A 17,839-nucleotide genomic window follows, 5' to 3' on the forward strand; every position below is an offset into this window, starting at 1 on the left:
GAGAAGATGCTTTCCCAAAGCCTGACAGTTAACTGAAGGTTAATCATGCCTTAGGTGTCTTTTAGAGTCCTGGATAGAAAACACTTTATATAATGGTACTATGAAAAAAAATACAAAAATATCCAGAAATAAATGTAGTTTTTCAAACTTGCAAGTGAAGATGCTCATATCGTTCCTCTGGGGGAAGAGAGGACATTGCAAGTGCCACCCACTCCCTCTCTAACTCACCACAAAGAAACCTGAATTCATTCTTGAGGATATTTTTACCTCTCTCGGCCTATTTTCTTTAAGCAAGAATTCATGATATTTTGTATTTATTTCTGTGAAGAGTTTGAAGGGTAATTGTGTGGCTTTTGATCAGGAAGAGACTGTCCCCACATACTGGGGAAGAAAACACTTTTCATCAAGAGTGACCTTTCAGTGCGCTGTTGACATTTTTGTCTCTTGCTTTGTAAGAGATAACTTCCCAATTTATTGTGGAGAGGCTTTTTCAATCTTGTTGTCAGTGAAAATAAACTTTCAGTGTATTATTATCAAATGAGGTCTCTCTTCTCTTGTGGACTGAGGATTTGTAAAGAAACACAGGGCTATCTGGATTTCCCTCTACCTCAATTTGAATTATGTTTAATCTTGCCAACATTGGTTTATCAATCATTTTGTAACATGGTGTTTTAAGTGAAAATCAAGGATGATAAAATATTTTTAAAGAAAAGTCAGTAGAAAATAAGGAATTCTAACACATTTTCTGTTTTTTAATAAATACATAAAGCTCTTTGCCATTTCCCTCAATTATTTTGATTAACATGATAATAAGATCTTTTAAATCATCATTATATCATATTTCACAGCCTGATGTAAAAAGAATCATTTCACAGAAATAATCATGACTAGCATTGATAGATGAATGTTGATGCCATAACAGTATAAGGCATATTTACACCATCTTAACATACAGAAACACCATACACCTACACAAAAGAACCACAGATCAGGAACAAAGAAAGTTCAGTCTCCTAGACAGCTTACACTTATAGGCTTTGCCTGAAACTATATATATATATATTTTGCTTTATTTTTTTAATATTTTTTCTTTCAAAGCAACAAACAGATCTTCCCTATTTCTTGTGATTTATTTGTAACACTGTGTTCATGCAAAAACAAAAACAAAAAATACTTATTTTATTGCATTAACATTTAAACAGTTGTAGATTTGGGTCCTAAAACCATCATCTAAAATTTTATGCCATGTTGCTTCATCCACATTCTTGTCTGAGTTTGTGTGATGTGATGATTTGCTGTTTGGTGAGTTACAGAAAGACAAACCTGTCCAGTCGGCCGCAGTTCAAAAACCAAGATTCTAAGCTTCTCGATCATGCACATTGTACGTTCATGATTACAAAACGGCTTGAATCAGATAGATACACCATTTTGACACAGACTTGTTGGTTTCATTTTTAAAATTATGTTTCTAAAAAACAACAACAAAAATAATGAAAAAGAATACGGTCCCACATCCACCGTTCACAGAAAAGGAAGAGCAGCAGGGATCACACTGACCATGAGTCAGGTGGCGACACTGTCGTAAACATCGAATGCCATCAAAACAAGCCAAGAACATCATCATTCCTACAACCCGTACTTCTGGAGCAGTTCAGACTGCCACTGGCGTTTGCGCTCTGGAAAACAATCTGGAATGTGGATTTTTTTAAAATCCTGAATACACTTTTTCATCTCTTCTTCCACACTTAGCTTCTCACAGACTTTCTTTTTGGAGAGGTTTGTTTCTCGGGACTTGCTGATGAGTGACTGAAAAAGTTCACTGTTTCTGCGTTTGTCTGGTGGTGGCATCCACTGCACGGGTGCTTTTTTGGAGGGGCGATCCAAGGTCAAGGTGTTAGGCTGGTGAGCTGCAGCCTGCTGGGTGTTGGGCGGGTTGTCCTGTGGAGTACTGGCCTCTGAGTGGCTGTCACAGCTGGACGTGGAGAGCTCATTGCAGGAAGTCCCACTCTCACTTCCTTTGTCTGTGACTTTGTCGTGTTTCCTCTCTTCATGTTCTTGTTTGGGTGAAACAATTTTCTGTGGTGGTCCTAAAGAAGACAAGCAAGGGAAGAACAGAGAAATTGAATTGGTAAATTTGTATTCTATTTAATTTATGAACATCTATCTGAGCGAAAAGGTGTCACCCTAGCCTGTATTTGAGGAGTTCAATAACAACACCACATGGGTCTTTGCATGCAAATATACAGCAAGTCATTTTGCGACTTACACCGAAGCCTTTTAGAGCTGTACTCAGTGACCTTTTAATAAAAGATCATGTTTCTTATCATGCAGAAAGGACTGTCTTTGTTCATTTAGTTTCAAATTTAGAAATAAAGCTGCCACACACAAACACCTTTCAGTCTTAGATCTGCATCTCTAGAAGCTGTCATCAGCTTTGTGACAACCTCATTCTTGGATGCTGTCTTTTGCGTATTTATTTTCCACCGCAAAAAAAGGAAAGTGCCATTGCTTAGTTTTGTAAAGCAGTGGCCTCAGCCCAGAGGTGTAATCACATTGTTCATGCTGCCAAGTGGAAGGCTGATTTAAACATAATCCTCAAATTCTTCATCCTGTTTCCTGGGAGAATTATGAAACTGCCATACAACATATAGTCTTAATATTATCGTGATTGTATACAGTTAAAATAGAGTACTCCTTCAAAATAGGGGGCTTAACTATTTGAGGTAGAACACATATCAGAACAATTTCAAAAACTGCTCATTTCCCAAAGAATATGTAAGTAGCATTCAATAAATGGTAAAGGGAGGCCTGAATGCCACAGTAGAGTCAAGAAAAACAAAATAGGCACTCTCTTGGAAATAATCTATTGAAATACTTAAAATAATTATCATGAAAATTATAGGTTTAATCACCTTTTAAATATACTTTTACCCAGAGGTAATAAGCTCTCCCTCTCTCATCAAGGAAGCATCTTTTTGTAGCAGATGGAAATCACTACATGAAAATACAACTGACCAAAATGCTGACAAATGACTGTGAGTGTCTATCTCCAAATGATGCATCATCAAGACACCTCCTTAAACTCTTTTCCATTAAGAAAGTATCTAAATGATACAATGAAAAAGAAAGAATGTTTTACCATGAATATAAATGAGTTCCTAGAAAAGACATACAATTTTAATTTCTCCTGTGTACTTGATAGAATATCAAAGTACCGGTACGACTTTCTAAAAGCTCAAAGAAACTTAGTCCTGGAAGATTATAAACTTCATATGTTCTATTATACTTACTTTTAGTCTTAAAACACAGGAGAAAGAATGTTAAGGTTGCATAATGTAGTGTATGTGGGTTTACACTCTAGTTCTGAAATGTATAAAATTTGTCCTCTCTGGCTACATTTTTTATTTTGAAATTGGGAGACTGAATCTCCTATGTTTGAATTTCTGAAACTTTTGTGAAGGAATCAATACATACAAAGTATTTTGATTGTCTCTGGTAAGCTCACCTGTTAATTGTTATTGCTCAGAATATGTATCCTGGGGCTGTTTACCGTGGAAATAGAGCACTATTTTTCATTGGAAATTGACCTTATGACCTTATGATATTATGGATCTTACATCCTTATGGACCTTACGAATCCAAATACTTTCATTCTACTTGTGGCTCTGCATATAACAACTATGAACAGATGAACAGGTTTTTAGTTTTCATTTCTTTGATCCTAAATATTTAATTTACTTATTGAAATGAAATTAAAATGGTACTACCTGCTCACATGGCTATGGTATAATTTCAATGAGTGGGTAATATATGTATGAGAAATTTGTAGCCTTTAAAATTCTATTTTAGATAAGCTATGATTAGTTCAGAGCCTAGATTCGTTACCATTTAGAATCTAATTTAAGTGTTAAACTTTTATGTTCAAGAAGGAAGTTGTTTAAGCAAATGAAAACCTCCTCCATGAGTTTTCCAAAAAAGTTAATTCAAAGCAACTGTAGGACCGGGTATGTGGCTGAGAGTCAATGTGCTTGCTTAACAAGAGTGAATTCCAGAGTTTGAACACTGGCACCACAAAAATAAGAGTAACAATAACAAAAACAGCAATAAATATTTTTTTACATCAAGCAAAGCAGAATGGAAGATATCACAATAGCCCCAAATTTGTGAAACTCTGAAAAATAAGGCTTTTGATGAATTTCATTTGGATGTTCTCATATTGCAATAAAAAGGAAGAAAATGATATGGGAAGAGAGTGTGGTATAGAAATTAAATGTCAATTCTTGTATCTGTCAAAAGGCCATTTAAGCTCTGTAAAGTAGTGTGGATATGCCCAGTCATAAGACCACAGAAGAGTTCTTTTTAAGACAGAAGCATTTCTAAATGAAGTCTGCACATCTTACAAATTGTATTTTAACCTCTTTGCCTGCTTAGTGATGATTGAAAGTACAGGGTACGTAAAATTTTTTCTGTAGCAGATGTAATTCCCAGAAGGCAAATCACCTTTTAAAGGTGCTAAACTCAATTGCGTGTGAATAGTTATGTGGTGCTTGAACAGAAAGAGAAACATATCTTAAGTATTTCAAGTTTTAAGCCCTTGAGTAAAAGAGGGGAAAAACAAAGGTTTGTGAGTCGACAAACTTTTGTTGACTATTCATATGCATGAATGTCCATATGTATGAGGAAACTCAAAATTATACCTGACCCTGGGCAATGGTCTTAGTATCAATTAGTTCAAACTTGTCTGGTGCATGAGTCTTAAATAGTGCATGCACACATGTGAAAGTCTATTATGTTATTGAATTGAATGAAGAAACAGAAGGCATTTTAAATTAATTATTAAAATTTATATTCTGAATTGAAGCTTCACATAGGAGAGGCATTTGTCTTCAAGTAAAAGACTATTTCAATCAAGAAAAAGTAAAGCCTATTAGAGAAAATGAAGTTATTTCTGTATATTTCAGCTGTCTTTATTGGAATTACCACATCTATGACTGAAGAAGAATTAAGAAAAAGAAACACCAAGGTCATTTGATAAAGCATTAAGGAGTCGTATTATTTTTTATTTATCTAAAATCATATATAATCATCTAATATTTAATATGTTATATACAATTTTAAATAAAGTTATGACATTCAAGCTGCCAGTGGTCCCTCAATGCATTAAAAAATCCCCTGTCTTGAGCAACCTCTTTTCAAATGATTGGTCAGGGTAGTCCAAATGATCAACAAAACAGTATGGGCTATTGATGTTAAGGGTAAGTGCTGAAGACATTGTATTCGTAGGATACAGATCTCAGATGATTTAATATAGATTTGACATGAAAACCTCCTTCCTGTGGTCTAGATTTGATAATACCAGAATATACTATGCATGCTTTCAAGCAGGATGCATGCTTTGAAGCAGTCAATGCATCTGTCCAGCCATGATGCCTATGAAGCACAACCCTGGCCATGATGGCATGAAATTCTTGAAAGTGTAATAATGGCACTCATATCTTGGTGGTAACCAACAGCTATCTTATTGGAATTAAGTTCTGACAAACAGAAATAAAATCATGCCTCATATTAGAAACAACCATTTAGGAACAGTGCTGTTATGGTTCTTAGAAAAGAATCTACTATGGCACTTTACTAGACCATCATAATCTTAACTGCACTCTACAACTTATCCTCACTCAACAGATGAGTGTAGCTCTCGCCCCTCCCCTCATCAAAGAAATTTCTTTGTACAGCAAACTGAGATCAAGAAAGAATCTATAACTAGACATAATTCAGAGATCTATGAAGTATAAGCATCTCGCCTCTGGAAATACATGTTCAACACAACTCCTGAACCTAATTCAGGGAAGATCTTAGAAGAGGATCCAAAAAATTTAAGAATCACAGAACCAGGAAGTCTGCACTGGGGCTGTGTATACTAAAAGTGGCTCCCTAAATGACCTGAATGCTAACAAAATCAATAGATATCCTAAGATGGAAGGGTGAAAATCTCATAGAGTTCTGCTCCTAGAAAAAGAAATACAGATAACTAGTGACTGCTGGGAGAGGGAGAATTAAATTTTATAGGGATAAGTCCCTATTTTTTCTTTTTGTGTTTGTTTTTATTTATTTATTATTTATTATAATTTACTCACTTTACCTGTAACCCTCTACCTTGTTTTTTTTTTTCCCAGTTCCACCTACCCTCTGACTTTTCTCCCTATGCCCCACCCCTAGCCCACTGATAGGGGAGGACCTCCTCCCTTTCTGACTCTAGCCTATCAGGTCCTATCAGGGCTGGCTGCATCATCTTCCTCTGTGGCCTACCAACGCTGCAACTCCCAGGAAAAAGTGATCAAAGAGCAAGCCACTGAGATCCTAACAGAGACAGCCCCTGATCTCCCTACTAGGTAACCCACCTGAAAACTAAGCAGCCTATGGGTTTCATCTGAGCAGGGGTTTGTGTCCAGTCTATGCACGGTTCTTGGTTGGAGTATAAATCTTTGCAGGTCCCTCTGGGCCCAAGTTTTTTAGCTCTGTTGGTCTCCTTGTAGAGCTTCTGTCAACTCCAGGTCTTTCTATCTCCCCTTTCTTCCATAAGATTTCCTGCATTCTGCCCAAAGTGTGGCTATGAGTCTCAGCATCTGCTTCCATACCGTGATCAGGAGATTCATTCAGAGACTCCCTGTGGAAGACATTTGTCCTGTTCCATGTCTTCTCCTACTTCTGAATTCTATACTGAACCACTTTGGAAATCAATTTGGTGCTCAGAAAATTAATAATAGTGTTACCTTAAGATTCAGCTACACCATTCCTGGGCATATACCCACAAAATGTTCAACCATACAACAAAGACTTTTGGTCAACTATGTTCATAGCAGCTTTATTCACAATAGCCTGAATCTGGAAACAATCCAGATGTCCCTCAGTTGAGGAATGGATACAGAAATTGTGGCACATTTACACAATGGAATACTGCTCAGGAATTAAAAACAAGGAAATCATGAAATTTGCATGCAAATGGTGGGAACTAGAAAAGATCATCCTGAATGAGGTATCTCAGAAGCAGAAAGACACATAAGGTATATACTCACTTAAAAGTGAATATTAGACATATAATATAGGATAATCATACTAAAATCTGTACACCTGAAGAAGTTAAGTATGAAGAAGGACCCTGGGTAATATGATCAATTTTCATTCAGAAAGGCATGGACATCAGAAGAGGGAGAAAACATGGAACAGTACAGGAGCCTACCAAGGAGGTCCTCTGAAAGACTCTTGCAGAGTATTAAAGCAGATGGTGAGACTCATACCCAAACTTTGGACAGAGTATAGGGACTCAATGAAAGAAGGGAGAGATGAAATAACTGGAAGGGACAGAAGCTCCACAAGGAGAGCAACAGAACCAAAAAATCTGGGCAAAATTTCTCTGAGACTGATACCCCAACCAAGGACTGTATATGGAGATAACCTAAAACCCCTGAACAGATATAGCCTATGGCTATAGCCTATGGCTCAGTCTCCAAGTGAGTTCCCTAGTAATGGGAACAGAGACTGTCTCTGACATGAGCTCAGTGGCTATCTCTTTGATCATCTTCTCCTGAGGGGCGAGCAGCCTTACCAGGCCACAGAGGAAGACAATGCATCCAGTCCTGATGGGACCTGATAGGCTAGGGTCAGAGGGAAGGGCAGGAGGACCTCCCCTATCCCTATCAGTGGACTTGGGGAGGGGCATGGGAGGAGAAGAGGAGGGAGGGGTGGGGTTGGGAGGGATTGGGAGGGGCCTACAGCTGGGCTACAAAGTGAATAAACTATAATTAATAAAATATAAATTAGTTTCAAAAAACCCAAAACAAGGAATTCGTGAAATTTGCAGGCAAAGTTGGGAACTAGAAAAGATCATCCTTAGTGAACTAACCCAGAAGCAGAAAGACACACATGGTATATACTCACTTGTAAGTGGATATTAGTCATATAATATAAGATAAACATACTGAAATTTCTAGTCCTAAGGAATGTAAACCACAAGAAGGAGAAGAGGCTTAATCCTCATTCAAAAGGGCAAACAGAAGTCCTTATTGTTTCAATGAAAGATGGTAGGCCTTAAAATCAGATGGTGTGTGGGGGGGGGGGGAGGTGGATGTGGATGTGGGCAGGTGTGTGTGTGTGTGTGTGTGTGTGTGTGTGTATGTGTGTGTGTGTGTCAAAGTAAGTAAGGCTATCATTTTGAGAGAAAGACAGAGGTCAGGAGGTAAATAGAGGAGTTGGAGGGAGCATATTTCTTAATGTTTGGAGAGAAGGAAGAAGAAGGAAATGGAGTATTACATTTTTATCAAAATGTATTGAGTAATAAGAGAGAGGGGAAGAAAGAAATATATAAAAAGAAAAGAAGAAAGGAAGCAAAGGAGGAAGGGAAGAAAGGCAAGGTGGAAGGAAGGAAGGAAGGAAGGGAAAAGAACAGCCTGGTTAAATGGGAATTGGTAGTTCCTGCAGTTTTATATGGACATGTTCCTTACTAACCTAGTCCTCTACTTATTACAGTAATCATTTTTTTAAATATATATTTTATTTATTCATACTGTATCTTTCAGTTCAAAATCCTGACTCCTTGATGGCTGAAGCTGTATCTTTTTATGTTACTATGGCTCCTTAATCAGGATTTCTTAACGAAAGTCACGAAATAATCTTACCTCTCAATTTGTGTAGTAGTTAAACTAACCCCACAGTGAATCTGGCAGCTTGTATCCACCACTTAGTATGTTATTAAAGATTCTCCTAGCTGATCATAGATAAATATGTTAATCATGTTTCCATCTTTGAGGCAAAATACGTGGCGTAACTAAAAGGTTGAAAGATTTATTTTTGTTGATAATTTCAACTGCTTCCTTCCATGATCAGAAAGCTCTGTCATTTTGAGCCCAGGGAAAAGCAGAGAATCATGGTAGAATGTCAGTGGGAGAGCACCTCACTTCCTGTCAGTGAAGCAGTTCAATTAATGACATCTAGGATGCATAACACTGACAAGAGATAGGCACCCCATCTTTAAAGTCATGCTTCCAATGATTTAACATTTCTTCATGAAGCTGACCAACCCCTCATAGGTTTAAAAGCCACCCAGTAGTGTCAATCCAGCGACCTACCTTTTAACATGTGGACTTTGGGGAGACTCTCACTATCTAAACCATAACATGGTATCGGAATGTTCCCACAATCTCTTCACAAAAAATGGTCTCACGATGGTGCTCTGTCTCCCTTAAAGAAGTGTCACTTTTAGAAGCCAATGGGCTATTGTTTATGCTTCTTTGTTTCACTCATGTAGTTCAGAGAATTGATTTGTGTGATCTCTAAAACTATTAATAAACTACATAAGAAAATTCAGAGTAAAATTTGTATAAGAGAACATATTCATTGCATGGAGATCAATCAAAGGAGGCCCCCAACAATTTTTTTTGTATATTTACTAAAAATAGATTTTTTTTTTCACAAAACATTATAATTATGGTTTTCTTTTTCTAACTCCTCTGATCTTAATACTTTCTTCTTTAAGACTAAAAGGCCCCTCAGACATGGTGGCATACCAACATAAAGAAATCTACACAACACATTCCAAGACTGCCAGGGCTATATAGAAAGGTTTTGTTTCAAAACCAAATGAATGAATGATTAAATAAATAAATAAATAAATAAGAAAAATAATAAACATTCAAAGCCTTTCAGATAATACTTTCAGATAAAAACCTTCTCAAAATTGGGTTCATTTTTTTTCTCTTAATGACCCACAAGTAATTTATTTAAGTTCATATCAAAGTACTGAACTTACTTTGCTTTAAATAAGATTTTCCTGGTCTCATGTTTTTTTCTGTTTCATATTTGGTTCTGTGTTTTCTCAACATACAGACACTCTGTACACAGCATAAACATACATTGAAGACAGACAATAGACATACTTATACCATACACACACTCATTACACCCATAACCTACACACATATACTATATACACATGCACACACACATAACACACACACACAATTACTATAGTTGCTTAGGGGCAGAGATTATTTTTATTGTAATTCCTGAAGCAATAGGAACAAAATATCATGAAACACATATGGGACGGATTTATGTCTGAAGACGTTTTCTATTTTGTTTTGTGTTACATAAACTTAAAAATATAGACAGATGTATAATGACAGCCGTGAGCAAAATCACAGAGAACCGAGTGAAATCAGCCTCTGGCAGTTGGCTAACAGAATACAAGCACCATGCTATGTAGCTAGTGGGTACATCATTTTGTTGGGAAAGCCATGCTTTACCCTTTAGTTTAATTAAGAGAAATAAGTATGTAAAGACCATATACAACAAGGAAATTATTTCCTCTACCCGACGAGTGAATTGTAGGATATTTCCATGGTTGCTGCTGACACTTGAAGCTGCATGTCTACAGAAAATGTGTTATGTCTATTTATCTACCCAGAGGCCTTGTCATCTGAAAAAATTGTCAGAGAAACCCCACCAGGGCTTTGTATTTAAGAATGATCTCACACTGCACCCAAAGAAGCTAAGAGTCTCTGCTTTGATGCCATTCTGGTGCTTAAAGCAAACTAACAAACAACAGAAACAGAGCTGTCCAGGTTCCTTTGGGGTCTTTCGGTTAAGACTGTGGAAACAATGTGTAGCTGTTTCAGTTTCCTCCACTTGAATCTGCCATTCCTTATTACAGATGTTGGTGTGTTTTCCCATGGATTGCATTAGCCATCTCCTTCCAATGACCTCCTTTTTGACTGACATATAATACAAGGTTCAAGTGATTTATCTGTTTTTGAAATTTGTGAACAAAACCGTAGGCTTGCTTGTGCCACATCTATAAAACTAGGATCATAACACCTACAAGATTCTTGGCAAGGATTAATGAGATGTTGTCTTGACAACATCTCTGATGGCTTGGGGTATGTGTGGGGAAGAAGATGCCCCATAAATAAAGACGGAAGTTGTTCTTATGGTGTGTTATGTATAACAAATTTATATGAACATCAACCCATGGTGCCATAAATTATGCTTGTCTCTTATAAATTCTCAAACAACTGCTTCAGGCCTGACCCAAAGTATATTTTTTATTAAGACATTTTCATAAATGTATATCATTGTTCTTTAAACTCATATCCACCTTTTCTGCTACCCACTCCAGACTACCCTTCAACTGTTTGATTTAAGGTTCTCTCTCTCTCTCTCTCTCTCTCTCTCTCTGTGTGTGTGTGTGTGTGTGTGTGTGTGTATGTGAGCACACATGGTGTGTGTGTGTTGGTGTACCCATGAATGTGGAAGTCAACCTTAAGCATTGTTTCTAAGGACATGTATTCACTGTGTTCAAGACACCATGTCTCTCATTGTTCTGTGGCTCATTAGTTGGCTAGGATAGACAGCCAGGATGGCCAAGATGGCCAGGAAGTCCCTCTATCTCTGCTTTATTTCTGGCACATTACATGTGTGACATGCCACGTCTGGCTTTGCGTGTATGCGCTTCGGTCTAGGTCAGGTTCTCATGATTGCATGCATGGCAAGACCTATAGAGACTGAGATTTCTCCACTGCTATGAATAAAGTCCTGGAGAAAAACAGTGGAAATAACATGAAGAGGAGGCCAGCTGGTAAAGTGGTAAAGCCTACCTTCAATTCCAACACTCAGGAGTCAAGGGCAGGGGGAGTGCTACAATTTAAACCCATCAATACACAGCAAGCACAAGTCCCATCAGAGAAACACAACAACAATGTGATCATATTTGTTAAGAAGAAGGAAACAAGCCAAAACAGGCCAACACTTAGATTCCAGGAGCAGAAATAATTGCCAGAGTTCAGGGAATTTTTATCTGCCAGATCTCTGCGGATCTCAAGTGCACATTTGGCAATAAATGTTTCCAAGTATTTCCAGTAATGTGCAATGAGATGCAACTTCTTGTAGCTGCCTTACCATTTAATGTGAGTGCTGTCTCTTTCCCTTTGAGATTTATAAATGTTTGTCTCTTATGGAAGTAATTTGGTGCATGATCACGAGGCTGAAAGGGAAGCAGAAGCATGTATGCGCACAGAAGGGTTTAATTTCACTGTGTGGTGCAATAAAAAAAGGTGTTTATCTTTGAAAACAGCAAAGCTGTGCTCATGGTAGAAGTTCTGATACCTACTAGCTAGATCTTTTAAAAGTCAATTTGCTACCCTGTTTCAGAAGGATGAAAAATGCGGCATCAGTCTAGGGTAATTTTCATTCAGAATGTCTGTGGAGAAGACATTTGCATTGGGCTTAAATGTAGCTGCAATTGAGACAGAGACAGACACACAGAGAGTGAGACTGTGCATAAGAAAGAATTTTAATTTAGTGGTGATAATAATGTCATTTTTTTTTTGTCTTGCAGTACTGAGGATAGAGCTCAGGACTTTCTCTAACACTGAGCCATGTCTGTAACATGTATGACATTATAGAGTGTCTGGCACATGCATTAGTGAGTATTCATCTTCAGGTTTCTGAAAGTGCACACATTATTGTGTATATGTTTATCTCCCTTTTAATGTCATTAACAATTAAATAAAATATATAAATTATGATTACCTCCTGAAAAAAAAATCAGAAAAACATGATTACTACCTGATCCACATATGACATGTATGTGTATGATATCTAAAAGTGTAAATTAATCTTCAACAATTAAGAAAAATATTTGAAAAAAAGAGCCAAGTTTTAGTAACAACCGAGATATTTATCAACAGAGGAACGGATAAAGAAATTATGACACATGCATAACAGATGGTCATTCTGTTAGGAAGAAGAAAGAAATGATGTCATTTTCAGAAAAATGCATATAATTGGAAATTATCAGATTAGACAAAGTAAATCAGAAGCAAATGGCTAAATATAGCCTGCTCTCTCATTAGTGCATTTTCAGTTATTCTCATAGATGAAAAGAAAATCATACGTATAGATAGAGCATGAAAGGAGAAGCAAAACTTTCTTGAAATGGGGTGGAACTGATAGAAGAGGGAGGGGAGAAAAAATGACCAGCAGAAGATACAAGGTAAGTGCTGTAAAATTGTAACTTATACCTGCATGAAATTGTCCTTACGAAACCTGTACCATGTACAGGGTATATACACAGAGAACAAACACAAAGAACAAACAAAATCACAGAAAACCACAAGGCTTACAAAAAATTAGTCTCCTAAGAAAAGAGAGTTGCCTCTAAGTTTCACTTTATATAACAAAGGTCTGTGCAGACGTGATTAAGAATTTTGAGGTGGTGGAAATAAACTGCATTATTTTTTGGACCCTTAATTCAAAGAGAGATCTCTTTCCAACAGGAAGAGAGGTAACATGGGAAGAAGACAGGCAGATCACAATGTGAGCTTGAAGGCTGAGACAGGAATGACTCCACCACAAAAGAACAGAGCTATCACCATAGGCTGGGAGAATCCAGCACTGTACTCCCACAAAACTGCTGCATAAAGCAGTGACATTTTTATAACTCTCTTTAATCTTCGTGAAAGTGATTGCAGACCTCCAATGCTTCTAGACAACATATTGATTTTTTTTTCTGAAATTCCCAATCTAATGGCAGTTACAGAAATTATCTTAAGTCCAGGTCATTGCCTGCTTTTGAAGTACATCATCTTATTTATGTGAGCATGGTTCAACCATTAATGTCAGGGTATATTGGATGTGCATATAGGACCTCAATTTCTCTGTTATTATACAATTTTTTTACAGGACCTGTGAAGGTGTCATCTTCCTTCAGTGTAAGAACACCCCAAAATGATAAGCTCACATATCACACTGCAAACCATTACATTTTGGGGGTATCCTCATTGGCAGAAAACACCTATAGGTTGTCAACGTTTACTTCTTTATCTTTCAGGGAAATAATTGTTGAGCATTCCCTTCTTTACACTAACTGTCTTTGATATTTTTAAATGATTGCAATACTTATTCTTTGTCCTCCAATTCATATAAATAAATCACCATATCATCATTGATAATCCCATAATATATTTTCTTTCTCTTTTTGCAAAATTAATACACATAAGAACACACAACATATGAGTAATCACTTAATAATCCCAACCATGTGTTCATTCTTTGATGTTCTGACCTATGTTTTTTCTCTCCTGCCTTGTTCTGTACTTTTAAAACAATATATTAACCAAACCTTGGGCAGAATGCAGGGGATCATATGAAAGAAGGGGGTGTTAGTGTGACCTGGAGAGGACAGGAGCGATACAAGGACCAAATATATCAGGGCACAGGGGTCTTTTCTGAGATTGTTTCTCCAAACAAGGACCATGCATGGATATAGCCTAGAACCCATGCTCGGATGTAGCCCATGGTATCTCAGAATCCAAGTGGGTTACCCTAGTAAGGGGAACAGGCACTGTTTCTGACATGAATTCAATGGTTGTCTCTTTGACCTCCCCCTCCCCTGAGGGAGGAGCAGCTCTGCTAGGCCACAGAGGAGGACATTGCAGCCAGTCCTCAAGAGACATTATAAGCTAGGGTCAAATAGAAGGGGAGGAGCACCTTCCCTATCAGGGGCAGGGAGAAGATAAAGGAGGGAGGGTAGGATTGGGAGGGAATGAGGAAGGGGGCTACAGCTGGGATACAAAGTTAATAAAATGTAACTAATATAAAAAAATAAAAAATAATAATTAAAATATAACAAAGCCATTTGAAAAATAAAATAAAACAATATATTAAATTATATTATTACAATTAGTTTTATTCATTTTTAAAATTATGTGAATATTTGTTGGAGCAGAGGTGAGGCAAGTATGTGCTCAAGCAGTATAGAAGCAGGAATAAAATCTCCTGGAGAGAGAATTACAGGTGGGCAACAAGCTGCCTGACCTACAAGCTTGAAATCAAAGGCAGGTCTTCTGCAGTAGCAGTATATGGTTTGAAAGCACTGGGCTCAATCTTTTTCTTTCCAACCAGTTGTTTTACTTATAATTTTCATTAGGAAATAAAAATTATCTGGGATACAGAGTGAACAAAATGTAATTAATATTAAAAAATAAAATTAAAAATATTAAATAAAATAACCATAATCAAGTATATAATCATGTACTTAGAAACTGGATTATACTAATTCTTTCTTGTATGATATTTCCCTGAACAGATTACATCTGGTTACTTCCTTTTAAGAATACTTTTTCCATTGTCTTGTTAGTCTTTCCCACAGCTATAATCCTCAACACACTAAACTTACTGCAAGGACTCTTACTCCTACAGATCCATTCATTCTGATCTCTGTTTTCTATTACAAAAATACCAAGATCCCAGCTTCACAGCATTGAAATGGCTTTTAGGAATGTACCTGTTCTCAGTGCCTTTAGGAGAAATACAGTCACCATTTCTTAGTTCCATAGACAGCACACTCTGTAACCCAGTATCCATTTAAAATCAAAACTTACTTTTTATTACTTTCAACCATTACTCCTCTAAATTAAAGGAAAAAAATATTAATTCACATGCCATCAGTTCCCCACCAAGTAATAAAAGGTTGATTTCTGTTTTTAACTATACTATCTCCACGAAGTAAGCACTTTACTGCGTGTGTGTGTGTGTGTGTGTGTGTGTGTGTGTGTTTGCAAGAAGATACTTGGTGCTCTGTGAACTTAACTTTATTTAAGAGAGTCAAGTGCCAGGCTGCAGTAGTAGATTTATTGTATAAACTGAGCCATTCATAATACCTTACTTAGCTAGCCCCATGATCTATTGCATGAGCACAGGTTAGGAAGCAAGTAATTATGGTTGCCCAACACCAGGAAGTTTATTGGATATATTAAACTGTTCATGAAGGGAAGGAAAGAAAAGATCTCTACAGCTGTGTCTGAGGAACATTCAGATATTAATGCATCTTACCGAGTCCCTGAAATGGTCAGGAATATGATCTAAACAGAAACACATGTAAAGTTTCAATTTTTGGGTGGCTCCATCACTAATTCTTTAGGGAACATCCACCTATTTGGTAAGTAACTATGGACTATAAGAAATAAAAATCTAATTAGCATTATGTCAATAGTGGAGAGTCTGTGAGATGCTCAAAGTTAAAGCATGTCCACACATATGTGTGCGCAAACATACAAAAATATATTTTGCAAACCTGTCTGCATATTGCAAATAATGATGAAATGTAACCTTTCTTAAGCAACCTTTTCTTCTGAAACAAGATGTGTGATGTATTGGTCCTACACACCATCAGAGAATACTACTACAGCAATGTTTAATTCATGAATTAACAGATTAAAAAATGAAGGTTTTAAGTTAATAATTGTAAATGTTGGGGAAATGTGGAATTATGTCAGACATAAAAATGTAATCAGTATGTATCCTTTAATGCATTATTAGAATAGTATATTGAAACAAAAGAGTAATTTACCACCCATTAAAACATCTTGAGTTATAGGTATCATGGATACTCATTCCTGTGCCTGGAGTGGATTTTACTGACTCTATTATTATTCCTATTTTGGGCCTAGTCTCAACATGTCATCTATTTTTGTGTTTTAGAGGAAAAGATGTGGTTCATCTTTGCTTGTTTAGGACTTTTCTATTTTGTTCATATATATATAATTTTTTTTACCTTGTAAGATAAATGTTGTAACAATAGCAGCAGGCCTTGTGAATGTAAAGAAACCTCTGAAATAACCTAGCATAGCAAGTGTCATGGAACAGGTTTTCCATGATATAGTGCTTATGGTGAGTTACATTCTAGGATAAACTGCTAACAAAATCTCAGGACTCTTTACTGAATTGTTTCTCATAATCCCGAGAATAGTACTGAAAACATGAGTTTTGAAACCCAACCCAAAATGTGATCACTCATAAACCTCATTCTCTGAAAGAAATGAGCCAGAATGCCTTTCTGAAAAGTTAATTGTCCAACCACACTGTTCACATTTATCAAAGGTTGTTTACAATATAGCATTTTAAAATCATGCATGAATGTATAACACTGTGTATATCCAAATGTTCCCTGTGTTTTCTGACTCATTCAATATGTTATTATTGTGGTCCATAAACTTTAGTTTATCTCTTTACCAATTAATAAATTATTTTCTTTTTTCCATTTCAAAACAAGGACTGAGGTTGCATTATCTTCTGAAGTGCATATTCTAATGAATTCACCAATAATATAGACTATTTTCAATTAATAATATCAGCCCAGGATTAAACACTACTATGATGTACAGAAAAATATATTATTCATAATATGAATCCCATAAAAACTTTAGAGAGAGATTTAGAAAACAGATTAGTTTTCAAAAGGATAGAACAGAACATAGAGCAAGTAATATTAGGGCTGGAACATGTCAAAAATTTTGCTCTCCATTACTTCGAGTAACATTTGTGCAGCAGGCACATTGTACGACATACCTTTCACTGATATGTACATCTTGATCAGAAAGGCTCTGACATACGGGCAGCAATTTTGTAAGAACTCCCACAGCTTAATTTAATAATGAGTGGATTCTGCCCCTGTCAAGCTGCTTTCAACTTCCATTTCACTTTGTATTGCACTTTAGTCCAAACTTAATATTTGAACAACAGCAGCAGTGTCTCTCTTGACATTAAAGCAAAATGAATAAATAAATAAATAAAAAGAGGAAGATAGTGAAATTCTGTTCATGAAACCATTTCAAGGTGAAGATATGTTTCACTTGATATTAAAGCAAAAAATAACTAAAAATTAAGAGGAAGATGGCAAAGTGCTGTTTATGAAACCATTTCAATAAAAGGATAGAGTTTGAAATATTTGTGTACACCCAAATTTCTACTTCAAACAATTTGTGCTGGAGATTTTTATGGAAACCAA

The 17,839-nt window shown here is 36.4% G+C and overlaps 1 protein-coding gene across 1 annotated transcript in view; it reads right to left on the reverse strand.

Moving 5' to 3' along the window:
- Positions 1–731: 731 nt before the first annotated feature.
- The window catches only part of Kctd8 (potassium channel tetramerization domain containing 8), a 259,874-nt gene continuing 242,766 nt past the window's right edge, over positions 732–17,839 (reverse strand). Inside the window, exon 2 of the mRNA XM_060380715.1 lies at positions 732–2,087. Within this exon, the coding sequence (XP_060236698.1) occupies positions 1,627–2,087 (461 nt within the window). The 3' untranslated portion in view covers positions 732–1,626. The remainder of the gene's footprint in view (positions 2,088–17,839) is intronic.

This window comes from Meriones unguiculatus, chromosome 3, assembly GCF_030254825.1.
Source record: "Meriones unguiculatus strain TT.TT164.6M chromosome 3, Bangor_MerUng_6.1, whole genome shotgun sequence".
Lineage (NCBI taxonomy): Eukaryota > Metazoa > Chordata > Mammalia > Rodentia > Muridae > Meriones > Meriones unguiculatus.